Genomic DNA, 27,631 nt, shown 5'->3' on the forward strand with positions numbered 1-27,631 from the left:
GACGCTGAAGTCGGCAGGTCCTTCACTCTACCACTGCCCTCAGCCGGGACCGAGCGAAGCAAGACTCCGGGGGCCATTGGAGGAAAAGTATATTTTTATTTTTTGACATTCTCTCGGTCACACTATATAAATCCATGCTGTTTGCATGGATTTATATAGTGTGACCAAGTTGACAAGCACTTACCAAGTGATGCTAAAATCGATTGGAAAGCGCTTGACAAACCCGCATGTGGAAATGCCAGTGAAGAATTCTTCACATCCGCATGTCCCTGGCAGGAAAACGCATGTACAACCCGCATGTACAATCCACATGTGTTTTATTCTGCCAGGGAGATGCAGAAACGCTCAGGAAAAAATCCTGAGCATTTCTGCATCGTGGGCACATAGCCTTAAACATGAGTCATGTATGAGGGAGTCATGGAGTCAGTCGGAGGCATGGAAATTGAGGAGTCGAAGTCAGAGGTTTGGCTTACCGACTCCACAGTTCTGCTAGCATATTATCTTCTGTTTGTGTGAGACAGGACCATGTTTATTATGATGTCTCATGATCAAAGCCTGTTATGAAGGTGGCTGGTCGGCTCTCTATCAATAGGTGAATTTGTTATCCCAATTTAATGATTACCTATTATTGTTCAGGGCTGCAGTATTGATGACCTGTTATTATTATTGTCCAGAGCTTCGATATCATCTATGTCATCCGTATCCGATCCATGAAGGTCGGTAATACAAACTGACAATGAGAACGTGGCCAGCTGACTGCTCTGTTCGGTACGCTGTATTCCAGCCCCCTTTTTTGTCTATCAATCGGTCATGGGCTGGCTTAAAGGGTTTCCCCATGACCAAGATGATGATGACCTTTCAGATTTAAGGGAGTCCTACACCCAGCAACCCCACCAATTGGCTTTTACTTGGGCCCGTGGCCAATGGAAGTTGACACCAAAAGTCAAGTACCAGTATCCACCTCTGACTCTCATTTAAAGGGGTTGTTTGGGCATAAGAATACTTTGGGGGATGAGGTATGTAAAATTAACAAACCCAGTCGTACACGCCTACCGGGACCCACCTGGATCCTGCACAGGCCACTCCTAGATCTTCGAAGTCAGGAATCAGTGATGTCACATTTACATCAGCCTCCCGACCGATCTGGCCTGTGGGTGCAGCGCATTATTGAATGTATTATCAGGACAAGCTGCTCAGTTGCCTGACTGCTACAACCAATCGGCAGCTGGTGGGATGGTGACATCTTTGCTTCTTGTTTCTCTACAGACCACGGAGTAGCCAGATGGTTGCTGGTAGGTGTGTATGGCTGTTTATTTATTACATATACCATTCCCTAGGTGAAGTTTTATTTTGCCCGGGCTAAATCCCAGGCTACCCATGGAAGCTGTCAGTCGATTTATTGAGTTCAGAGTTCCATAGACTGATTTTATGCGCATCAACACAAAAAATAAAAATAGGAAGGTATTCATGTACCCAACGTGTTTGGTTGGCAGTTGTCGCCACTATTAATTACATTCTTTACATTTTTTATTTGTGTTTTTTTTCAGGAATCTAGAACACTTGCTGAAATAGCGAAAGCTGAGCTTGATGGCATGGTACTCAAAAACAGGCCGCTCCGGATCCGATTTGCTACCCATGGCGCAGCGTTGACTGTTAAAAATCTGTCTCCTGTGGTTTCAAATGAGCTCCTGGAAGAAGCTTTCTCCATGTTTGGCCCAGTGGAGAGAGCAGTTGTCATAGTGGATGATCGCGGCAGAGCTACGGGCAAGGGGTTTGTGGAGTTTGCAGCAAAGCCCCCAGCACGGAAAGCTCTGGAGAGATGCTCAGATGGGGCGTTCATACTGACCATGTAAGTGGGTTAATGCATCTCTGCACTTGTTACACTCGCATACAGACAGAGCTAGATTGTGAGGAAATTTAATACTAATGATTGAAGCACGTTCATGGCCCATGAAATATGGATAGCAGATACTTCTCTGTGGTAGTAGTTTTTTTTCTCTCTGCTGATTAGAATAATAATGGAAATTTGAGTTTAAAAGGGTTGTTTTACGAGAGACCCTTATGACATGTCCAAAGTATATGCCATAAATGTCTGATGCGGGTCCCACAGTGGTTTTCCCATGTCGGCTGGCGTCCGAACAACTGTTAATGTTGAGGAGATGGCGCATATGCCAGCTATCTCCTTTTTTAGGACTTTTAGAATCGGCCTATCAAATACTCCTGACTGTTTTTGGAACTCCTATAGCAATGAATGGAGAGAGCCGGCGCATGCTCAGTCTTCTTTCTTATCACCGGTGGTTGGACACCTGCTCAAACGGAGATTTAGTGGACCCCCATTCTGGATTCTGAGTGTGTGTATATACAGTGGGTACGGAAAGTATTCAGACCTCCCTTTAAATTTTTCACTCTTTGTTTCATTGCAGCCATTTGGTAAATTATAAAAAGTTCATTTTTTCTCATTAAAGTACACTCTGCACCCCATCTTGACTGAAAAAAAAAACAGAAATGTAGAAATTTTTGCAAATTTATTAAAAAAGTAAAACTGAAATATCACATGGTCATAAGTATTCAGACCCTTTGCTCAGTATTGAGTAGAAGCACCCTTTTGAGCGAGTACAGTCATGAGTCTTCTTGGGAATGATGCAACAAGTTTTTCACACCTGGATTTGGGGATCCTCTGCCATTCTTCCTTGCAGATCCTCTCCAGTTCCGTCAGGTTGGATGGTGAACGTTGGTGGACAGCCATTTTCAGGTCTCTCCAGAGATGCTCAATTGAGTTTAGGTCAGTGCTCTGGCTGGGCCAGTCAAGAATGGTCACAGAGTTGTTCTGAAGCCACTCCTTTGTTATTTTAGCTGTGTGCTTATGGTCATTGTCTTGTTAGAAGGTGAAACTTCGGCCAAGTCTGAGGTCCAGAACTCTGTGGAAGAGGTTTTCATCCAGGATATGTCTGTACTTGGCCGCATTCATGTTTCCTTCAATTTCAACCAGTCGTCCTGTCTCTGCAGCTGAAAAACACCCCCATAGCATGATGCTCGCCACCATGTTTCACTGTTGGGATTGTATTGGGCGGGTAATGAGCAGTGCCTGGCTTTCTCCACACATATCGTTTAGAATTGTTACCAAAAAGTTCTATCTTTGTCTCATCAGACCAGAGAATCTTATTTCTCATAGTCTGGGAGTCCTTCATGTGTTTTTGAGCAAACTCTATGCGGGCTTTCATATGTTTTGCACTGAGGAGAGGCTTCCGTCGGGCCACTCTGCCATAAAGGCCCAACTGGTGGAGGGCTGCAATGATAGTTGACTTTGTGGAACTTTCTCCCATCTCCCTACTGCACCTCTGGAGCTCAGCCACAGTGATCTTGCGGTTCTTCTTTACCTCTCTCGCCAAGGCTCTTCTCCCACGATTGCTCAGTTTGGCTGGACGGCCAGGTCTAGGAAGACTTCTGGTGGTCCCAAACGTCTTCCATTTAAGGATTTTGGAGGCCACTGTGCTCTTAGGAACCTTGAGTAATGCAGAAATTCTTTTGGAACCATGGCCAGATCTGTGCCTTGACACAATTCTGTCTCTGGGCTCCTTGGGCAGTTCCTTTGAGCTCATGATTCTCATTTGGTCTGACATGCACTGTGAGCTGTGAGGTCTTATATAGACAGGTGTGTGCCTTTCCAAATCAAGTCCTATCAGTTTAATTAAACACAGCTGGACTCCAATGAAGGAGTAGAACCATCTCAAGGAGGATCACAAGGACATGGACAGCATATGACTTAAATATGAGTGTCTGAGCAAAGGGTCTGAATACTTATGACCATGTGATATTTCAGTTTTTCTTTTTTAATAAATTTGCCAATTTTCTGTCAAGATTGGGTGCAGAGTGTACTTTAATGAGGAAAAAAATTAACTTTTTAGAATTTACCAAATGGCTGCAATGAAACAGAGTGAAAAATTCAAAGGGGTCTGAACACTCTCCGTACCCACTGTATATATAATATACCATTGCTGTTGCTGAAGAGGTTATAAAAAATACTCCTCTGCTGCATTCCTGTGTATGTGCAGGAAAATAAAAGTGGTGCTGTATTTTATTTTTTTGGGGGACATCTTTTTCATTTACAACGGCTTTAATGATTCTACAAGTTGTGTAACTTTCTAAGTGCATGTACAGTGCCTACAAGTAGTATTCAACCCCCTGCAGATTTAGCTGGTTGACACATGCGGAATTAACTTGGCATTGTGACATTTGTACTGTAGATCAGCCTGGAAGTGGGAAATGCACTGCAGCAAATTTTGTTTTTGATTTTTTTTTTTAAAACGTTAAAAGTTAATTCAGAGTGTCATTTATTATTCAACCCCTCAAACCACAAGAATTCTATTTGGTCCCCCTAAAGTATTAAGAAGTAGTTCAGGCACCAAGAATAATGAGCTTCACATGTGTGGATTAAAGATCTCTTTTGCCAGCCTTTTCTGACTATTTAAGACCCTCCCCAAACTTGTGAACAGCACTCAGACATGGTCAACATGGGAAAGACAAAGGAGCATTCCAAGGCCATCAGAGACTAGATCGTGGAGGGTCACAAGGCTGGCAAGGGGTACAAAACCCTTTCCAAGGAGTTGGGCCTACCTGTCTCCACTGTTGGGAGCATCATCCGTAAGTGGAAGGCTTATGGAACTACTGTTAGCCTTCCACGGCCTGGACAGCCTTTGAAAGTGTCCTCCTGTGCCGAGGCCAGGCTTGTCCGAAGAGTCAAGGCTAACCCAAGGACAACAAGGAAGGAGCTCTGGGAAGATCTCATGGCAGTGGGGACATTGGTTTCAGTCAATACCATAAGTAACGTACTCCACCGCAATGGTCTCCGTTCCAGACGAGCCTGTATGGTACCTTTACTTTCAAAGCGTCATGTCAAGGCTCGTCTACAGTTTGCTCATGATCACTTGGAGGACTCTGAGACAGACTGGTTCAAGGTTCTATGGTCTGATGAGACCAAGATCGAGATCTTTGGTGCCAACCACACACGTGATGTTTGGAGACTGGATGGCACTGCATACGACCCCAAGAATACCATCCCTACAGTCAAGCATGGTGGTGGCAGCATCATGCTGTGGGGCTGTTTCTCAGCCAAGGGGCCTGGCCATCTGGTCCGCATCCATGGGAAGATGGATAGCACGGCCTACCTGGAGATTTTGGCCAAGAACCTCCGCTCCTCCATCAAGGATCTTAAGATGGGTCGTATTTTCATCTTCCAACAAGACAACGACCCAAAGCACACAGCCAAGAAAACCAAGGCCTGGTTCAAGAGGGAAAAAGTCAAGGTGTTGGAGTGGCCTAGTCAGTCTCCTGACCTTAACCCAATTGAAAACTTGTGGAAGGAGCTCAAGAATAAAGTCCACATGAGACACCCAAAGAACCTAGATAACTTGGAGAAGATCTGCATGGAGGAGTGGGCCAAGATAACTCCACAAACCTGTGCCGGCCTGATCAGGTCTTATAAAAGACGATTATTAGCTGTAATTGCAAACAAGGGTTATTCCACAAAATATTAAACATAGGGGTTGTATAATAATTGACCCACACTTTTATGTTTAAAATTTAATAAAATTCAACTGAGCAACATAACTTTTTGGTTTGTAAGATTTATGCTTCTGTTCATAAAACCTACTCTCGTTTGCAGTTTGAAGGCTCTAACTTATTTGCTTCTTATCAAACCAGCTAAATCTGCAGGCGGTTGAATACTACTTGTAGGCACTGTATACTTGTTATCTGGTCCTATTGCTTTAGTGAAGAATGTCTTGTGTATGTAGCCAGTGGCAAATAATGATTGACATTGCCGGGTACAACATGGTGTATTTCGCAGCTGCTGTGTACCTTGCTGGGTACAAGCGCAGGACTGACCAGATATTTCACCTGGCATAAAGCTGTAATATGTGATACTGGGAAGTATTTTAAGTCCTGCTCTGTGCCAGGTCTACCCTTCATGCATCATTGTGTCGCTGAAAGTTGCCAAATACCATCTAAGGCCTCATTCACATTTCTGTGTTTAACCCCTTCCCGACCCGTGTCACACCGTTTGTGACATGGAAAACAGTTCGTTCCCGACCCATGTCACAGCGTCTGTGACATGGAGGGAAAGAGCCCCTGCAGCGCCTGTGAGCGGGGTCGCTCAGGTGTCACAGTTGCTACTGCAACTGGACATCCTGAAGTCGACCCCCCGGGGGGTGGATTAACCCCCCCGTGCCTGGGACCCCTCCGATTGGCTGTTTCATTTTCACTTTTAATGAAACTGCCAATCGGTATGAATTAAATATTTCACCAATGAAAATTGGTGTAATATTTAAATCTGGGCATGGCCTGATGCTTACAGCATCAGCCATTGACTGGGGGGAGTGTCACCTCTGTCCCCCCCCTCCCCCCAGATCTGATTGGGGGCTAGCGTCACATGGATACTAGCCCCAATCAGATGTGGAGGGAGTTTTTAATGATGGCCGCAACTGCCCGTCCATGGATCGGGTGCCGGCCGTTGTGGACCCTCTGCTGCTGCCCCCTGTGGACCCTCTGCTGCTGCCCCCCCCGTGGACCCTCTGCAGCTGCCCCCCCGTGGATCGCTTCTGCCGCCGCTGATCGCCTGCTGCCGCCGCTGATCTGCATCAGGTAGTATTGCCCCCGCTCCCCCCCGACCCCCCCCCTCCACCCCCGACCCCCCCCCCTCCACTTTCATACCTGCACCCCGACCTCCGCTCCCTCTGCTCCCTCTCCCACGTCTTCATCCACCGGCTGCTGCTCTCCTTCTGACAGCCGGTGGACTGTGATCACAGCAGCAGCAGGCTCAGTGTAAATGCCCTGCTCCTGTGATCAAACCCACCATCCCCCAGTCCCAGTGATATCACCCCCCACCTCCCAATAATCACCCCTGTCCCCAGTGTTCACCCCCCCTGTCCCCAGTGTTCACCCCCCCTGTCCCCAGTGTTCACCCCCCCCTGTCCCCAGTGTTCACCCCCCCCTGTCCCCAGTGTTCACCCCCCCCTGTCCCCAGTGTTCACCCCCCCCCTGTCCCCAGTGTTCACCCCCCCCCTGTCCCCAGTGTTCACCCCCCCCTGTCCCCAGTGTTCACCCCCCCCTGTCCCCAGTGTTCACCCCCCCCTGTCCCCAGTGTGCACCCCCCCATCCCAGTGATCATCCCCCCCCCCCGCAAACCCAGTGATCACCCCCCTGCTGCTGGCTCCTGCTCCCCTTTCTGCCCCAGTAATCACCCCCCTGATGCTGCCGGCCTCCTACCCCCCTTGCTGCTGCCGGCTCCTGCCCCAGTGATCACCCCCCTTGCTGCTGCCGGCTCCTGCCCCAGTGATCACCCCCCTTGCTGCAGCTGCTGGCTCCTCCATCTCTTCAGCCCGCCCCCTACGCCTGACAGCCCCCTACGCCTGACAGCCCCCTACGCCTGACAGCCCCCTACGCCTGACAGCCCCCTACGCCTGACAGCCCCCTACGCCTGACAGCCCCCTACGCCTGACAGCCCCCTACGCCTGACAGCCCCCTACGCCTGACAGCCCCCTACGCCTGACAGCCCCCACACGTGACTGCAGAAGGTTACACCACACACACACACACACACACACACACACACACACACACACACACACACACACACACACACACACACACACACACACACACACACACGTACACGTACACTCACACTATAATAAAGTTTCGTTTTTTTTTTGTTGTTTTTTTTTTACACACGCACACAGCACACAAAATGTCCCGCCCGTCCCACTCATCCCAGTCTAGGGCGTACTCAGCTTAGGAGGCTATGTCAGGTTGGTGTGTGCGTTGTAGTGTGTGTGTGGTGTATACACTACAATATACCACACCGCACACCAACCTGACATACACTACACAATGGTGTCCACTAACAAATTGGAACCATGTTGCGTTTGGAGAGTCCCTGTGTGCCCAAACATTGGAGCTCCCCAACAAGTGACCCCATTTTGGAAACTAGACCCCCCAAGGCACCTATCTAGATGCATAGTGAGCACTTGAAACCCCCAGGTGCTTCACAAATTGATTCATAAAAATGAAAAAGTGGAAAAAAAAACACTTTTTTATTTTTACGGATTAATTTGTGAAGGACCTGGGGGTTCCAAGTGCTCACTATGCATCTAGATAGGTGCCTTGGGGGGTCTAGTTTCCAAAATGGGGTCACTTGTGGGGGAGCTCCAATGTTTGGCCACACAGCGGCTCTCCAAACGCAACATGGTGTCTTCTAACAATTTGAGCCGACAATTTGTTAGCGGACACCATGTTGCTTTTGGAGAGCCGCTGTGTGCCCAAACATTGGAGCTCCCCCACAAGTGACCCCATTTTGGAAACTAGACCCCCCAAGGCACCTATCTAGATGCATAGTGAGCACTTGGAACCCCCAGGTGCTTCACAAATTGATTCATAAAAATGAAAACGTGGAAAAAAAACCACTTTTTTATTTTTACGGATTAATTTGTGAAGGACCTGGGGGTTCCAAGTGCTCACTATCCATCTAGATAGGTGCCTTGGGGGGGGTCTAGTTTCCAAAATGGGGTCACTTGTGGGGGAGCTCTAATGTTTGGCCACACAGCGGCTCTCCAAACGCGACATGGTGTCCGCTAACAAATTGAATGGAAAATCGGCTCAAATTGTTAGCGGACACCATGTTGCGTTTGGAGAGCCCCTAATGTGCCTAAACAGTTGAGCTCCCCCACAAGTGACCCCATTTTGGAAACTAGACCCCCCAAGGCACCTATCTAGATGCATAGTGAGCACTTGGAACCCCCAGGTGCTTCACAAAATGATCTGTGAAAACAAAAAAGTACTTTTTTTTCACAAAAATTTTCTTTTAGCCTAAATTTTTTAATTTTCACATGGGTAACAGGATAAAATGCATCCTAAAATGTATTGGTCAATTTCTCCTGAGTACACTGATACCTCATATGTGGTCATAAACCACTGTTTGGGCACATGGCAGGGCTCAGAAGAGAAGGAGCGCAATTTGACTTTTGGAGCTAATTTTCCATTCAAAAAGTGAAATGGCGCTCCTTCCCTTCTGAGCCCTGCCGTGTGCCCAAACAGTGGTTTATGACCACATATGAGGTATCAGTGTACTAAGGAGAAATTGACCAACAAATTTTAGGATGCATTTTATCCTGTTACCCATGTGAAAATTAAAAAATTTAGGCTAAAAGAAAATTTTTGTTAGAAAAATAAAAATGTTCATTTTTTTCTTCCATGTGGCTTTAGTTCCTGTGATGCACCTGAAGGGTTAATAATCTTCTTGAATGTGGTTTTGAGTAGCTTGAGGGGTGCAGTTTTTGGAATGGTGTCACTTTTGGGTGTTTTCTGTCACAAAGACCCCTCAAAGGGACTTCAAATGTGATGTGGTCACTAAAAAAATGGTTTTGTAAATTTTGCTGGAAAAAAGATAAATTGCTGATGAACTTTGAACCCTTCAAACTTCCTACCAACATTTTTTTTTTTTTTCCAAAATTGTGCTGATGTAAAGTAGACATGTGGGAAATGTTATTTATTAACTATTTATGTCACATCACTCTCTGGTTTAGTAGAAAAAAAATTCAAAATTTGAAAATTGCAAAATTTTCAAATTTTTTACCATATTTTTGATTTTTTCACAAATAAACGCAAATATTATCGACCTAAATTTAATACTAACATGAAGCCCAATATGTCACGAAAAAACGATCTCAGAATCGCTAGGATCCGTTGAAGTGTTCCAGAGTCTTTACTTCGTAAAGGGACACTGGTCAGAATTTACAAAAATACCAAGGTCTTTAGGGTCAAAATAGGCTGGGTCCTGAAGGGGTTAAACATGTGCATGAAAAAACGGTACCTGTGTCATCATTATTGTGCATCCGTGTGTTCGTTTCTGCCATCAGTGTGTCATCCGTGTCCATTTTTGCCATCAGTATGTCATCCATGTGTACTTTTTTGCCATCAGTGTGCGGTCCGTGTGTCCGTTTTTGCCATCAGTGTGCGGTCCGTGTCCGTTTTTGCCATCAGTGTACGGTCCGTGTCCGTTTTTTGCCCTCAGTGTGCGGTCCGTGTCCGTTTTTGCCATCAGTGTGCGGTCCGTGTGTCCGTTTTTGCCCTCAGTGTGCGGTCCGTGTGTCCGTTTTTGCCCTCAGTGTGCGGTCCGTGTGTCCGTTTTTGCCCTCAGTGTGCGGTCCGTGTGTCCGTTTTTGCCCTCAGTGTGCGGTCCGTGTGTCCGTTTTTGCCCTCAGTGTGCGGTCCGTGTGTCCGTTTTTGCCCTCAGTGTGCGGTCCGTGTGTCCGTTTTTGCCCTCAGTGTGCGGTCCGTGTGTCCGTTTTTGCCCTCAGTGTGCGGTCCGTGTGTCCGTTTTTGCCCTCAGTGTGCGGTCCGTGTGTCCGTTTTTGCCCTCAGTGTGCGGTCCGTGTCTGTGTTTGCCATCAGTGTGCTGTCCGTGTGTCCGTTTTTGCCATCAGTGTGCGGTCCGTGTGTCCGTTTTTGCCATCAGTGTGCGGTCCGTGTGTCCGTTTTTGCCATCAGTGTGCGGTCCGTGTCTGTTTTTGCCATCAGTGTGCGGTCCGTGTGTCTGTTTTTGCCATCAGTGTGCGGTCCGTGTGTCTGTTTTTGCCATCAGTGTGCGGTCCGTGTGTCCGTTTTTGCCATCAGTGTGCGGTCCGTGTGTCCGTTTTTGCCATCAGTGTGCGGTCCTTGTGTCCGTTTTTGCCATCAGTGTGCGGTCCGTGTGTCCGTTTTTGCCATCAGTGTGCGGTCCGTGTGTCCGTTTTTGCCATCAGTGTGCGGTCCGTGTGTCCGTTTTTGCCATCAGTGTGCGGTCCGTGTGTCCGTTTTTGCCATCAGTGTGCGGTCCTTGTGTCCGTTTTTGCCATCAGTGTACGGTCCGTTCTTGCCATCAGTGTACGGTCCGTGTGTCCGTTTTACCATTAGTCATCGGTGTTTTTCACAGATGGATAAAGAAATAAATGACAAAGCTTCTCCTATACTTTGCAGTGTTAAACACGGACAGCGCATGGACTGTACCCTGTCATCCGTCTGCTGTACGTGTTTTTCACAGATCCACAGACTTTTATTGGCCCTTGTCATCAGTGCTACCGGAAAACGGACATGTAAACAGCAGCATAGATTATAATGGGTAGGTGTCGCATCTGGGAAAAAAAACTGATACAACACTTGCACTCATCACAGATGTGTGAATGAGGCCTAAGTGTTGTTTTACTACAGACTATAAAACAGTTTGTCATGATTAAAGGGGTTGTTCCCTTTCAGAAAACTTTTTTGCCTGCCCGCTCAAGGCATTGTAAAATGAAGATAAGTGCACCTTATTTACCCTCTCCAAGTCTAACAATTTGTCTCTGGCGCTGCCCCGGATTCCAGTTTGACTCCAGACTCTGCCGGTTGTTTGGCTGCCGCACTGTAGACGTCAACACTGCAGTCAATCATTAAGCTCTGTTTCTTGTGCCGTCTACAACAGCAAAGCCACTGAACTCAGTGATCGGCTCCAGCGCTTGTTGATGTGATGTCACCATTGCAGCCAAACAGAAACCAGGGCTTCGCTGAAAACACATTGCTGGACCTGGGGAGGGTAAATAAAGTGTGGTTTGTTTGCTTTTTTATTATGCAAAGAGCTGGCCCGCAAAAGTTTTCTACTAAGGGGACAACCCTTCTTAATTACTAATGAAGAGCATTTTGTGGTATGTTCTGATAAATCTGTAGGGTTGAGGCCAGATTATAGAGTTGTGACCTGGTTTTGAATCTGCCAGAAAACTGCCTACATGTTACCCATCTCGATTGAATCACAGCATTACCGTCTAGCTCTGTGATCTGCATTTTAATGACCAATTTACATCTAATCGAAAAGTAACATTAGTGAATTTTTACATTAGGTTTCACAACTTTTTGTTTCAAATATGTCTTAGGACCCCTCGACCAGTTATTGTGGAGCCAATGGAGCAATTTGATGATGAAGACGGTTTACCAGAAAAATTTATGCAGAAAACTCAGCAGTATTTAAAGTAAGTTAATGTGTATTAACAGCATTGGTTTAACTTTAGAAAGTGCTTCACAAACGATGTGTTGCTTGCTGTAGTTTTGATAAAATCACTGTTTTATCAGAAGGAGATTATCACTAGAGGACTTGTGAACCTGTTGCCATATAGTCCTCCATAGTGATGAGCTCTGTATAACACCACCCCCACCACTGATTGGCAACTTTCTGTCTATGCACAGTGTACACAGAAAGAAAGAAGAAAATCAGTGATGGGAGCGGGACTATACAGAGCTCAGCATTTCAAGAACTGCTAGATCTGTAAAACAGTGACTTTATCAAAACTGCAGCAAGCAGCCCAGTAATTGATACATCGATGGAATCAGGGTCTCTGCACCTATATCATTCTGCTTTTAAATAGGGTAGCAAAAACTACTGAAAAATTACATTTAAAGATGATTTGTCGCTGTGCTGAATCCACACCCCGCCTGATGTCACTATTATTAAAGACGGATCACGTGATTCGGATCCACACTTTAAACCATGTGACGTTCCGCACACCCTGAGGACACATAAGGTCAGATTGGTAAAGTTTTATACAGACACCCCTGTCTTCACGGGCCCAGGATGGCACACAGAGTGAGAAGAGGTGGCCTACTCAGTCACTGACATGGCACCACACTCGCTCACACCCCTGACAGGACCCTTTCATTAGCTCCAGTGAAACAGAACCTCATCAGCCCGGTAGAGCTGCCACCAGTTCCTATTCGATATAAACCCGGTCCATTAACAGGAATTATATGGGAAATTAAACCGAGAAACAGACGTGTGGATAGAGATAAAAGAGCAGCCCAAGGTTAAATTATATATTTAATCACCTTAAGGGCACACTAGACAATACACTATATACACGAGGGTAATACATACCGTATTTTTCGGACTATAAGACGCACCGGACAATAAGACGCACCTAGGTTTTAGAGGAGGAAAATAGAATAAAAAATTAAGCAAAAAATGTGGTCATGATGCCCTGTTAAGGCGGAAGGGGGTCTGCTGCTGACACTGTTATAGGGGTAATGTCCCCCAATTCTGTTAATATCCCCCATCCTGGTATATATGGCCCCCGCCTTCCTGTTATACGTGGCCCTCATCCCCAGTCCCCTATCCTGGTATTCATGGCCCCCTCATCCCTCTTCCTGTTATGTATGACCCCCCCCCTTGCACCCTTTATCCTGTTATGTATGGCCCCCCTCACACCCATCCTGGTATGTATGGCCCCCTTCATACCTGTATGTATAGCCCCCCCCACCCTCATGCCTTCATCCCTGTATATATGGCCCCCCTCATGCCTCATTCCTGTATGTATGGCACCCTTCATCCTGTTATGCTTGGCACCCCCTCATCCCCGTCATGCTGCACAGAAAAAAAATAAACAATTATGCTGATTTCACAGCAGAGCTGTGTGTGATTACTACTAAAATATTACAGCTGAGCTTTGTCTTGTTACAAACACATTTGCAGGTGCATTTCTCCTCTTCTGCTCTCAGCTGAGCTGCAGAGCTGTGCCTGACTACCACTAATGTTTCTTTAGCTTTCATCTCATAAAGCCAGTGTGGGGGGAGAGGCAGTATAGCAGAACTGACAGCACTATGAGAGGAGAACTACAACTCCAGATGTTTGTAATGAGACAAAGATCAGTTCTGCGCAGTATGATAACTGTCGGTCTTTACATGTCTCCCACTGGAAACACCCCCTTTTCTTTTAAAATAAGCTGTGAAGGCAGATTCTTGGGGAGATCTCTGTCTGGCCCATAGATCTTAACAGCTCATTTACATATTAACAAAAATGAGTATTTTTCTGGAATAAGACATCGGATCGCAGATATCAGGGTATTATTTTATTCTTCTTTTTATGACCTTTATGCCCATACAGACTGCTTAGGAGGGTTGATCCTACTGACACTTTAATGTCATAAAGTGTGTTAATAAACAAATTATTTTAAAGGAAACAAAGAGTAGTCATAAATGGTACGTTATCTAAATGGGGCATAGACAGTAGTGGGGACCGCAGGGATCTGTGCTAGGACCGATTTATTTTTAACTTCTTTTATTAATGACCTTGTGGATGGAATTGTGAGTAAAGTGTCAGTCTTTGCTGTCGACACCAAACTATGTAGGATATTAAAATCTGATCTTGACATTAAAATATTACCAAAAGATCTGGATAAGATGACTGAATGGGCAAACAATTGGAAAATTATATTTAATGTTGAGAAATATAGAGTAAGGCACATAGAATGGAGTAATCCTATTGCTACATATACATTAAATGGGGGTATACTCAGGACTACACAACAGGAGAAGGACTTGGGTTTTCTGGTTACAAGTAAGCTGAGCAGCAGTACTCAATGTCAGGCAGCAGCCGCAAAAGCAAATAATATCGTAAGGTGTATAAAAAGAAAGATTAAATCCCGCGATCCCAACGTATTGTTAACCCTTTGTAAATCTCTTGTGAGGCCACATCTAGAATGAAGTCCATTTTAAAAAGGATATTCAGAAGTTAGTCATATCAAAGACAGGCAACTGGATTATCACAAGGGATGGAAGGCCTGTAATATGATGAGAGGTTGGAAAAGGTGGGCTTGTTTAGCTTAGAAAAAAGACGCCTCAGAGGGTATGTCATTTACATGTATAAATATATGTGTAGTCAGTACATGACTTATTCCTACCAAAGATCATACTAAGGACCAGGGAGCACTCATTACGGGTGGAAGAAAGGAGATTCCGGCACCTATCAGGAAAGGTTTCTTTACAGTCAGAGCAGTCAGACTGTGGAATGCCGACCACAATATGTAGTAATGGCCGACACTATAACTGCTTTCAATAAAGGGTTGGACGATTTCCTCAATACACATAACATTGTAGGTTATAGTTAATTTAGTGACAAAATGTATACCGTATTTTTCAGACCATAAGACACATCTAGGTTTTAGAGGAAGAAAATAGAAAAAAAAATTAAGCAAAAAATGTAGTCATGATGCCCTGTTAAGGCGGAAGGGGGTCTGCTGCTGACACTTTTATAGGGGTAATGTCCCCCAATTCTGTTAATATCCCCCATCCTGGTATATATGGCCCCCTCCTTCCTGTTATATGTGGCGCTCATCCCCATCCTGATATGCATGGTACCCCAATCCACCATCCTGCTGTGCATGGCCCCCCTCATTCCTCTTCCTGGTATGTATGGCATCCATCATCCTGGTATGTATGCACAATCCCCCCTCACACCCATCCTGGTATTTATGGCACCTTCATTCCTCTTCCTGGTATGTATGGCCCTCCTCATGCCTCATCCCTCTATGTACGGCCCCCTCAAACCTTGTATGTATGGCTCCCCTCATCCCTCTTCCTGGCTCATCCTGGTATGTATGGCACCCTTCCTCCCTATATGTATGCCCCCCCCCCCTCATCCTTGTATGCATGGCCCCTCTCATCCCTCTTCCTGGTATGTATGTCACCCTTCATCCCTGTATGTATGACCCACCTCATCCTGGTATGCTTAGCACCTCCTGTTCCCTGTCACTCTGCACAGAAAAAAAATAAACAAATATACTCCCTTCCTTTCTCCTCCATCGCTCTGTCCTGCTCTGCCTCCTCATGGTTCTCACTGTGTGAGCCACACATGGCGTAACTGTCATGCGCCCTCACACAGCGAGATGCTGTGCCGGAATAGTCACTGCTCCCCACATCGGGACTCGTGCTGTAGCCGCAGCACGGCTCCTGCTGCGCTCGGCTGTCAGCGTGCCCGCTATTAAAGTCCATAAATATTCACCACCCCCATTGACCGTTGAGCTCAGCAGGAGCCGCTCTGCGGGTACAGTGTGCGTTCTATTAGGGAGAATGAATGGTCACGGCTCCCCGCGCACGTAATCCCGGCGTGGGGAGCAGTGACTATTCCGGCACAGAGCTGGACACAGCGCTGGAGGAGAGAGGAGGAGAGTATAATTGTTTTTTTTTTTTCTGTGCAGCGTGACGGGGATCAGGGGGTGCCAAGCATACCTGGATGAGGGGGACCATACATACAGGGATGAAGGGTGCCATACATACCAGGATGAGGGATAAGAGGGGCCATACATACAGGGATGAAGGGTGCCATACTTAATAGGAGCCGCGCTGCAGGCACAGTGTGTCGGTTATTAAGGAAAATGAATATTCACTGCTCCCCTCGCTTATGGCAGCTGCTGCCTCCTGTGCCCCACTCATTCCCCGCTGCCGCTCCACCGCAGCCCCCCCACCACTCATTGCCTAACATATGTTCGGACTATAAGACGCACCCCCCACTTTCCTCCAAAATTTTGGAGGAAAAAAGAGTGTCTTATAGTCTGAAAAATACGGTAATTGGTGGAGAAAGGTTGAACTTGATGGACCGGGGTCTTTTTTTTCAACCTATATAGCTATGAAATGTTTGCTTTCTCTTTAGGGAACGAGAGGAGCCTCCTAGGTTTGCGCAACCAGGAACCTTTGAGTTTGAATACTCCTCTAGATGGAAAGCTCTGTTCGAAATGGAGAAACAGCAGAGAGAGCAGGTTGACAGGAACATAAAAGAAGCCAAGGAAAAACTAGAGGCCGAGATGGAACAAGCTCGCCATGAGCACCAGCTGATGCTTATGAGACAAGGTAAGAGCGCTCCCAGGCCTTAAAGTCCATTTTCACAAATTATATTTTACTATTCTTTCAATATATATAATATGACAAATGAAGCAACTTTGCAATCGAAGTTTGAAAATTTCCCATGGTTTGTTTGTCCAGCTCCTCTGCAGATTCCACATCTCCATGGTAACATACAACAAACTGCGTAAAAGTCTGCAGCCCAACTCCTATCTGTCCAACCTAACGCATATGTTGTCATAGATAGATGAAGAAATGGGAGAGAGTGTGAGACTGCGCGGTTGCACTATACAGAATTTGGTTGCCATCTTTTACTGTTCAGTTTTATCGTCTGCAATATATTTCTAGAATAAGTTATTAGGCCGAACCTTGCACATTACAAAATAAGCAGTGATAAACATTTTTTTATTATTGAAACTGGAATGACTTGGTTGAGACGGCAATTACAGAATAACGTAGTTTGTGGTCTCCAACTTTTTATGGGAGCTATGAAAACGGCTTTACACAGTTTTTTTTTTTTCAAAGCTCCCACCATCTGGGTCGATGTCTGTACTGATTTATTCCTTCCTGAGCCATAAAAAGCTCAGATGCACATGGGAAATAATGGAGAGATTTTCATTTACTTCTATGGACATGCTCTATAATCTTTGCAGAGGTCATTGTACAGAGAGGGTGAGGATCCTGTGTTATCTATGTGTAGGTGTTCGCTTTCACTGTAATCCTGCCTGTGATGATAGTGAAATTACCACTGAAAAGTGATCTATGCAGAACAGGAATTATTATTGGCTCATTGTGAAAACTGAAAGATTTGTGTTCTTTTTATTTTTTTCAAATATAGATTTTGATGTTTATATATTTTTTAAAAAATCTGTAGCCTAAAAAATTTAAATAAATTAAAGGGGTTTGCTGATTTTGATAAACCTCTGTCCACCCAGCTGCAGTTAGTATAAGAAAAAAACACCACACAACCCCAAGCTCCTTCCCGAGCCTAGTGCTGAGTCTCCACCACTGTTCTCAATGCCTGTTGTTGTCTGCAATGCTAATGTCACATTGATACCGCTGCAGCCAATCAGTGAACTCAACGGCTCTGAGCAGCTCATGTCATCTACTCGACTTGAACAGCTGAGCTCCTTCATTGGCTATAGTGAGCTGTCAACACAATGTCGGAGCTGCAGACAGCACCAGAGACACAGCGTTTGACCTGGCGATGGTGAGTAAAGCTCAGTTTGTTTGTTTATTGATTTTTTTTTTTTTCTAAAAAACTGCAGCCAGGGGACAGGAGTTTTCTGAAACCCCTTTAAAGCACCACTCCTGCGTTGTTGTTTTTTTTACTTCACCACTGGAGTGGTGCATTTAAATGTAATTCACCTGCCACAGCCTTCATCCTTTTCCAGCGTTGCTCTCGTCTCTCAGTTGAAAAGTGCCATGCCGGCAGCTCCAGTGTTTCATGGAGCGCGCTGGAGGTCATGCTTTGTTCTGGCTCTCAGACTTGCGATGAGCTCTTGTGACGTAACTTATGGCCCCTCAGAAGTTACGTCACAAGATGGCACACCGGGACTGGAGCGGCGTTGGTAAAAGGTGAAGCAGCTGGAAGGTGAGTAGAAGAATGGTGGCAGCGGGCTTACGTTTAAAGCGCCACTCCAGCGCTGAAAGAAGCCCAAAACGCTGCAGTGGTGCTTTAAACAAAACACAAGGGACATTTATTAAAGCTTTCTCTGCTGTCAGAAAGTCGATTACTTTTTGTGCAACATTGTGACACTTTGCTCCGTTCTTGACATTTTTCTTAGGTGGATGTGATTAGCTATGCAGAGATATATAAAAATATACGTTCGATTTATAACTCGCGATTTTTTTTTAATTTATATTTATTTATTTTTTTGTTTAAAGTCAGAAGTGGACTCCATTAACAGGGTCAAGCAACATTTTTAGACAAAATCTCAGATCTGTTGAACATCGTGCGTCACTTAGATTAATTTGATGCAAATAACTGTAATGTAGTCTCAATGGAAAGTGACTTTAAAAATGCTCCTGATGTTACCTGACCTTCAGAATTTGTTAGCGAAAAAAAAAAAATGGTTTTTGAAGGTTGCTAAATTGTTCTGCTGTCCTTTTAGGCCTGGTATTGAGTTCTACTTTTGTCTATTCAATCATTCATTCTGCCTATGACCCCTGAGTGTTTTAAAGGTCAAAAAGATCAATCTCATGAAATGTTCCTACCAGCAGGACTAGTATTGATCCCGCTTGTGTTGCTGTATATGCTCTGGTTATAGTATTTTGTCTTCTGAGTTGGCTTTATTATGATTTGCACAGCTCAGCAATATTTTACCATTTATTGCTCTTGATGGCAAAGCCGCTGCAATTGTGAAGTTCAAAAGCCCTGCAGTGTGCTATACTGTGTTTTTTTTTTTTTATATATTTTCCTAATAACATTGGGACCTATATGTAATGTATGGCATACAGTACTCAGCCTACATGAGTACATCCCCTTTGAAGAGTAATATTTGAATCAAAATCTTGCTGAATATGAAAACCATTTCTAAAATTTTGACAAGACTGAGTTTCCTAGAATTTTTTTTAACCCACAACCTTAAAGTAAGGTTAACAATATAGCTTTAATTGCAAAATCTTCAGTTTTACTCAAATTAGTTGATGAAAAAATGAGTACACTCCAGATAAAATACTAGATGTAGTAGTTTTTATGGGACCTCCATGATTTTTAAGGTCAGTACCAAGTCTTCTAGGCATGAAATAGATGTTTGCGACATATTACAACATCACACTTTTTTCATTCTTCAAGAACTTACATCTTTTAGTGCCTGGGTGCTGTATGGAGAGTGATGACAACTTGTCTCTTCAGCCTTTCCCATAGGTGTTCGATTAGGGTCAGATTAGGAGACACTTGGCCAATGAATCACTTGCACCCTGTTCTTCTTCAGAAATGCAACACATGTGTTTTGGATCATTGTCCTGTTGGTAAAGTGCACGTTTACCAAGGGCACTTACTGATAGGAGCAGCTTCTTTCAATATAGAGCAGTATATCTGTGAATTCATGATACCATCAATCAGGGCTGTGGAGTCTGTATAAAATGGACCGACTCCAACTTCTAAAATATATAATAAATTGGGTACAGTAGTTCAATGCAGTTTGTGGGGAATATTTTTTCATCAGAATTTGGGAAAGTTATGAAATGTCCTATAAATGTCTGTCCTATTCCTGATCTAAGGGTCTAGACTTTTAGCTGAGATGAATCTGTGCTACAGTAAATTTATCACTTAAATATGAGCGAGTCGTGGAGTTGGAGGTTTGGCCTACCGACTCCACAGCCCTGCCTGCCATCAATGAAATGTAGCTCCAGACACCAGCAACACTCATGCAGTCCCACAGTAGGACACTGCCACCTCTATGTCTCTCTGCAGGCACTGTCAATTTTTAAAAATGCATTTTTCAAAATGAATGGTGCCTACAGTGAAGAGTCTCCTGATGTGAGCCCAACCCTATGGGGAAATCTGAAGAGACAATGTGAGAATCACTCTCCATCCAGCATCCAGGCTCTAAAAGAGCTCGTTCTTGATGAATGGAAAAAGATATTTGTTACCATATGTCACCAACTTGTTCATTCCATGCCTAGAAGACATGGTGCTGTCCTTTAAAATTATGGAGATCATACAAAATACTAGTAGTAGTTTTCGATGTGGGGTGTATTTATTTAGGAATTAACTAATTTGAATAAAACCGAAGATGTTGTAATGAAAGTTATATTATTAACTTCCCTTTCATGTTATGAGTTAAAAAATGTTGTATGAAACTCAGTCTTGTGAAAATTTTGGAAATTGTTCTTGCATTCAGCGAGATATTGATTAAAATCTTACTTGTCAGAGGGGGTGTACTTAATTTTGTTGAGCACTGTACATATAAAGTACAGGCCAGAGATGAGGGTTGTTAATCAGTACAGATTTTCGACTGCCAGCTCTGTTTTATGGTTTAGTTCACACATTTTTATTTGGCCCGCAACACCAGAACCGCCACCCTTATGCCCTATGTGGGGCCATTATTCTGTATGGAGGATTATGTGGGGCCCATTATACTGTTTGTAGGACTTTGTGTGGCATATTATACTGTATGGAGGACTATGTGGGGCCCATTATTCTGTATGGAGGACTATGGGGCCCATTGTACTGTATGGAGCACTATGTGGGGCCCATAATACTGTATGGAGGACTATGTGGGGCCTTATTCTGTACAGAGGACTATGTGAGGCCCATTATTCTGTATGGAGCACTATGTGGGGCCATTATACTATATAGAGCACTATGTGGGCCCATTATTCTGTATGGAGGACTATGTGGAGCCCATAATACTGTATGGAGGACTATGTGGGGCCCATTATTCTGTATGGAGGACTATGTGGGGCCCATTATTCTGTATGGAGGACTATGTGGGGCCCATTATTCTGTATGGAGGACTATGTGGGGCCCATTATTCTGTATGGAGGACTATGTGGGGCCCATTATTCTGTATGGAGGACTATGTGGGGCCCATTATTCTGTATGGAGGACTATGTGGGGCCCATTATTCTGTATGGAGGACTATGTGGGGCCCATTATTCTGTATGGAGGACTATGTGGGGCCCATTATTCTGTATGGAGGACTATGTGGGGCCCATTATTCTGTATGGAGGACTATGTGGGGCCCATTATTCTGTATGGAGGACTATGTGGGGTCCATTATTCTGTATGGAGGACTATGTGGGGCCCATTATTCTGTATGGAGGACTATGTGGGGCCCATTATTCTGTATGGAGGACTATGTGGGGCCCATTATTCTGTATGGAGGACTATGTGAGGCCCATTATTCTGTGTGGAGGACTATGTGGGGCCCATTATTCTGTATGGAGGACTATGTGGGGCCCATTATTCTGTATGGAGGACTATGTGGGGCCCGTTAGTCCTCCATACAGAATATGTGGGGCCCATTGTACTGTATGGAGGACTATGTGGGGCCCATTGTACTGTATGGAGGACTATGTGGGGCCCATTGTACTGTATGGAGGACTATGTGGGGCCCATTGTACTGTATGGAGGACTATGTGGGGCCCATTGTACTGTATGGAGGACTATGTGGGGCCCATTGTACTGTATGGAGGACTATGTGGGGCCCATTGTACTGTATGGAGGACTATGTGGGGCCCATTGTACTGTATGGAGGACTATGTGGGGCCCATTGTACTGTATGGAGGACTATGTGGGGCCCATTGTACTGTATGGAGGACTATGTGGGGCCCATTGTACTGTATGGAGGACTATGTGGGGCCCATTGTACTGTATGGAGGACTATGTGGGGCCCATTGTACTGTATGGAGGACTATGTGGGGCCCATTGTACTGTATGGAGGACTATGTGGGGCCCATTGTACTGTATGGAGGACTATGTGGGGCCCATTGTACTGTATGGAGGACTATGTGGGGCCCATTGTACTGTATGGAGGACTATGTGGGGCCCATTGTACTGTATGGAGGACTATGTGGGGCCCATTGTACTGTATGGAGGACTATGTGGGGCCCATTGTACTGTATGGAGGACTATGTGGGGCCCATTGTACTGTATGGAGGACTATGTGGGGCCCATTGTACTGTATGGAGGACTATGTGGGGCCCATTGTACTGTATGGAGGACTATGTGGGGCCCATTGTACTGTATACTGGTTGGCCCGCAGCTTTGTCCCAAGTTTTTCATTTTGGCCCTCTGTGTGTTTGAGTTTGACATCCCTGGTTTAGTTGTAATAAATGGTGTCATACAAGGAACGTTTTATTGGACTAAATAGGTAAAAACACCAATAAGGAATAATACACACTAAAACTGCATAAATATATCTAGAAAGATGAAAGGGCGCCAGTTTTGAGCTACTGTTGAGGGGGTGGGATCGGATCAGTATCATACCAAAAATACTCCGTCTATTGTAATAATAATAATAATGTATTGCATACATCTCTAGATCCCTGTCATTTACTAAAGCACTAGGTATATATCTAGAAACCCAGATTGAAAAACACCATTTTGAAAACTGATGCTGAGAATGCAGAATTGGAGTTGGTTATGTCCATTTGAAAAGAGGTGGGTGGGAGGGTTGTGGTACATGACTTGAGATGAAAATACACTGTTATGTGCAAAGTTTATTTTATTCCGTGATAGTGAGTATAGTTCAGCGATTTAACCATAGGTTAGATCATCAATACCAGATAAGTGAGATCTGACACCAGAACCCCAACCGATCAGCAGTTATTTGCTGCGGTGGTGGCCACCTGTATATATTTTAAACATGCAGCACTATTCAGTATTTAGCCGCCGCTGCAGGATTCTGCAGAACAGCTCCTATTGTGATAGCAGCTGGGCTGTAGTGGCTGCTCCGCCTTATAGCGACACTTTGCAGCTCTGATCCATGTGTTTAATATTCGCCTGTCGCCAGAGCAAAGAACAGCTGATCGGCGGGGGTGCCAACTGTCATACCCCCATCAATTTGATAATGGTGACCAGTTGTATGCATAGAAAATTGGTGACGTGTTCAATACTTATTTCACCCGCTGTATATATGAACTAAGTAAATATATTTCTAAAGGTGCTATTGACATGAAATTCTCACCAGATGTCGGTAACAACCCATTCAGTCCACACAGGCAAAAATCAACTTAATTTATCGACATCTATGATTTATGTGTAATAATGAGAAATGACAAAGGGAAAAAGTATTGAACACACTTACTGAGATTTTATTTAATATTTCATACAAAAGCCTTTGTAGGTGATGACAGCTTCAAGACACCTCCTGTATGAGAAACTAATCACATGCATTGCTCAGCTGTGATCTTGGTCCATTCTTCCACACAAACATACTTCAAATCCTGAAGGTCCAGTGGGCTGCTTCTATGAACTTTGCGCTTTAGTTCCTTCCATACATTTTCTATTGAATTCAGACCAGGTGATTGGCTCGGCCATTCTAACAGCTTTGGCTGTGTGTTTGGGATCATTGTCTTGCTGAAATGTCCACCCTCGTTTCATCTTCATCCTGGTAGATGACAGCAGATTTTTATCAAGAATGTCTGAGTACATTTGTCTATTCATCCTTTCTTCCAGGGCTGTGGAGTCAGTAAGCCAAACCTCCAACTCCTCAATTTCCCTGACTCCCAACTCCACAGCACTGCCTTCACTACTGAGCGTGTACATAAAGTGCAGCACAGATTCATCTCAACTAAAAGCCGAGATCCTTAGATCAGGAACAGAACAGACATTTATAGGACATTTCATAACTTTCCCAAATTCTTATGAAAAAAATTTACAGCACATGCTGCATTGAACTACTGTACCCATTGTATTATATATTTTAGGAGTTGGAGTCGGTCCATTTTATTCCGCCTCCACCAAAATGGACTCAGATCCACAGCCCTGCTTTCTTCAATCCTATGAAGTTTGCCAGTGCCGTATGCTGAAAAACATCCCCACACCATGAAGTTCCCATCTCTAAACTTCACTGTTAGTATGGTGTTTTTGGGGTGATATGCAGTGCCTTTTGGCCTCCAAACATGTGTATTATGGCATCCAAAGAGTTCAATTTCGGTCTCCTCTGACGAGACAACTGTATTTTTCGGACTATAAGATGCACCGGACCATATGTTTTAGAGGAGAAAGATAGAAAAAAAATGTAAGCAAAAAATGTAGTCATGATGCCCTGTTAAGGGGGAGGGGGTCTGCTGCTGACACTTTTATAGGGGTAATGTCCCCCAATTCTGTTAATATCCCCCATCCTGGTATATATGGCCCCCTCCTTCCTGTTATACGTGGCCCTCCTCCCCATCTTGATATGCATGGCACCCCAATCCACCATCCTGGTATGTATAGCACCCCAATCCCCCATCCTGGTATGCATGGCCCTCCTCATCCCTCTTCCTGGTATGTATGGCATCCTTCATTTTGGTATGTATGCCCACCCCCCCCCCACACACCCTCACACCCATCTTGGTATGTATGGCACCTTCATTCCTCTTCCTGGTATGTATGGCACCTTCATTCCTCTTCCTGGTATGTATGGCACCTTCATTCCTCTTCCTGGTATGTATGGCACCTTCATTCCTCTTCCTGGTATGTATGGCACCTTCATTCCTCTTCCTGGTATGTATGGCACCTTCATTCCTCTTCCTGGTATGTATGGCACCTTCATTCCTCTTCCTGGTATGTATGGCACCTTCATTCCTCTTCCTGGTATGTATGGCACCTTCATTCCTCTTCCTGGTATGTATGGCACCTTCATTCCTCTTCCTGGTATGTATGGCACCTTCATTCCTCTTCCTGGTATGTATGGCCCCTTCATTCCTCTTCCTGGTATGTATGGCCCCTTCATTCCTCTTCCTGGTATGTATGGCCCCTTCATTCCTCTTCCTGGTATGTATGGCCCCTTCATTCCTCTTCCTGGTATGTATGGCCCCTTCATTCCTCTTCCTGGTATGTATGGCCCCTTCATTCCTCTTCCTGGTATGTATGGCCCCTTCATTCCTCTTCCTGGTATGTATGGCCCCTTCATTCCTCTTCCTGGTATGTATGGCCCCTTCATTCCTCTTCCTGGTATGTATGGCCCCTTCATTCCTCTTCCTGGTATGTATGGCCCCTTCATTCCTCTTCCTGGTATGTATGGCCCCTTCATTCCTCTTCCTGGTATGTATGGCCCCCTTTATCCCGGTATGTATGGCCCCCCTCATGCCTCATCCTGGTATGTATGGCCCCCCTCATCCTGGTATGTATGGCACCCCTCATCCTGGTATGTATGGCACCCCTCATCCTGGTATGTATGGCACCCCTCATCCTGGTATGTATGGCACCCCTCATCCTGGTATGTATGGCACCCCTCATCTTGGTATGTATGGCACCCCTCATCCTGGTATGTATGGCACCCCTCATCCTGGTATGTATGGCACCCCTCATCCTGGTATGTATGGCACCCCTCATCCTGGTATGTATGGCACCCCTCATCCTGGTATGTATGGCACCCCTCATCCTGGTATGTATGGCACCCCTCATCCTGGTATGTATGGCACCCCTCATCCTGGTATGTATGGCACCCCTCATCCTGGTATGTATGGCACCCCTCATCCTGGTATGTATGGCACCCCTCATCCTGGTATGTATGGCACCCCTCATCCTGGTATGTATGGCACCCCTCATCCTGGTATGTATGGCACCCCTCATCCTGGTATGTATGGCACCCCTCATCCCTCTTCCTTGTATATATGGCATCCCTCTTCCTGGTATGTATGGCACCCTTCATGCCTGTATGTATGGCCCCTCTTACCCCTCTTCCTGGTATGTATGGCCCCCCTCATCCTGGTATGCTTGGCATCCCCTGTTCCCCGTCACATTGCACAGAAAAAAATAAACAATTATACTCGCCTCCTCTCTCCTCCATCTGTGTCCCGCTCTGCCTCCTCAGGATTCTCACTGTGTGAGCCGCGCATGGCTTAACTGCCATGCGCCCTCACACAGCAAGATGCTGTGCCGTAATAGTCACTGCTCCCCATTCCAGGACTGCATGATTGGGGAGCAGTGACCATTCATTCTCCCTAATAGCGCGCACACTGTAGCACACTCCAGCGCTGGAGGAAAGAGGAGGTGAGTATAATTGTTTTTTTGTTTTTTTTCTGTGTAGCGCAACGGGGATGAGGGGGGGCCATACATACCAGGAAGAGGGATGAGGGAGGCATACATACCGGGATGAAGGGTGGCATACTTACCAGGAGCCACGCTACAGGCACTGTGTCGGTTATTAAGGAAAATGAATATTCACTGCTCCCCACGCCCATTTGCGTGGGGGGCAGTGAATATTCATTTTCTTTAGTAGCGGGCACAGTGCAGGCTGCAGTAGGCGGCTGCTTCCTGTGCCCCGCTCATCCCCCGCTGCTGCCCCCCCAGCACCCACAGCCGAACATATGTTTGGACTATAAGACGCACCCCCCACTTTCCTCCAAAATTTTGGAGGAAAAAAGTGCGTCTTATAGTCCGAAAAATACGGTATATTTTCCCAGTATTTCACAGGCTTGTCTAAATGATGAGCAAATTTTTAAATCTCTTGAACATTCTTTTTATTCAGCCGTGGAGTGGTGGTGAGCGAGCATACAGGCCAAGGAGGTTGAGTGCATTACTTACTGTTTTCTTTGAAACAATTGTACCTGCTGATTCCAGGTGTTTCTGTAGCTCTCCACAGGTGGTCCTTGGCTCTTGGATAACGCTTCTGATAATTCTTTTCACTCCTCTGTCTGCAATCTTGCGGGGAGCACCTGGTCGTTGCCGGTTTATTGTGAAATGATGTTCCACTTCCAGATTATGGCCCCAACAATGCTCACTGGAACCTTCAGTAGTTTAGAAATTCTTCTGTAACTAATGCCATCAGTATGTTTTGCCACAATAAGGTTGCGAAGATCTTGAGACAGCTCACTGGTTTTACCCATCATGAGATGTTTCTTGTGTGGCACCTTGGTAATGAGACACTTTTTTTTATAGGCCATCAGTTGAACCAGCTGATTATATTATTAGTTGAACCATTTGCAGGATTGCTTTCTAATTACTGATAGATTTCAGCTGGTATCATGACTTTCTGTGGCTTTTTGTACCTCTTTCTTGTGTTCAATACTTTTTTCCCTGTGTCATTTCTCATTATTACACATAACTTAGTTTATGGACATCTATGGTTTGATGTCTTTGCTTGTGTGGATTGGATGGGTTGTTACCGACATCTGGTAAATGTTATGTCAATAGCGGCTTTAGAAATATATTTACTTAGAAAATTGGTGACCAGTTCAATACTTATTTCACCCCTATATATTGTGTCTGCCAACCCCTTTAATGTAGTAGCATAACATTTTCCACTGGGTTTGAGGCATGGGCGTAGCCAAATATTAATATTTCACAATTAGCATAGTCATG

General features: G+C 45.2%; 1 protein-coding gene across 1 annotated transcript in view; it reads left to right on the forward strand.

Moving 5' to 3' along the window:
- The window catches only part of PSPC1 (paraspeckle component 1), a 68,560-nt gene that overhangs the window by 9,461 nt on the left and 31,468 nt on the right, over positions 1–27,631 (forward strand). Inside the window, exons 2-4 of the mRNA XM_073662407.1 lie at positions 1,548–1,849; positions 11,937–12,032; positions 16,481–16,677. Of these exons, the coding sequence (XP_073518508.1) occupies positions 1,548–1,849; positions 11,937–12,032; positions 16,481–16,677 (595 nt within the window). The remainder of the gene's footprint in view (positions 1–1,547; positions 1,850–11,936; positions 12,033–16,480; positions 16,678–27,631) is intronic.

This window comes from Phyllobates terribilis, unplaced genomic scaffold, assembly GCF_046119375.1.
Source record: "Phyllobates terribilis strain yellow unplaced genomic scaffold, ASM4611937v1 Scaffold_2__4_contigs__length_985480577, whole genome shotgun sequence".
In the NCBI taxonomy this organism is placed as follows: domain Eukaryota; kingdom Metazoa; phylum Chordata; class Amphibia; order Anura; family Dendrobatidae; genus Phyllobates; species Phyllobates terribilis.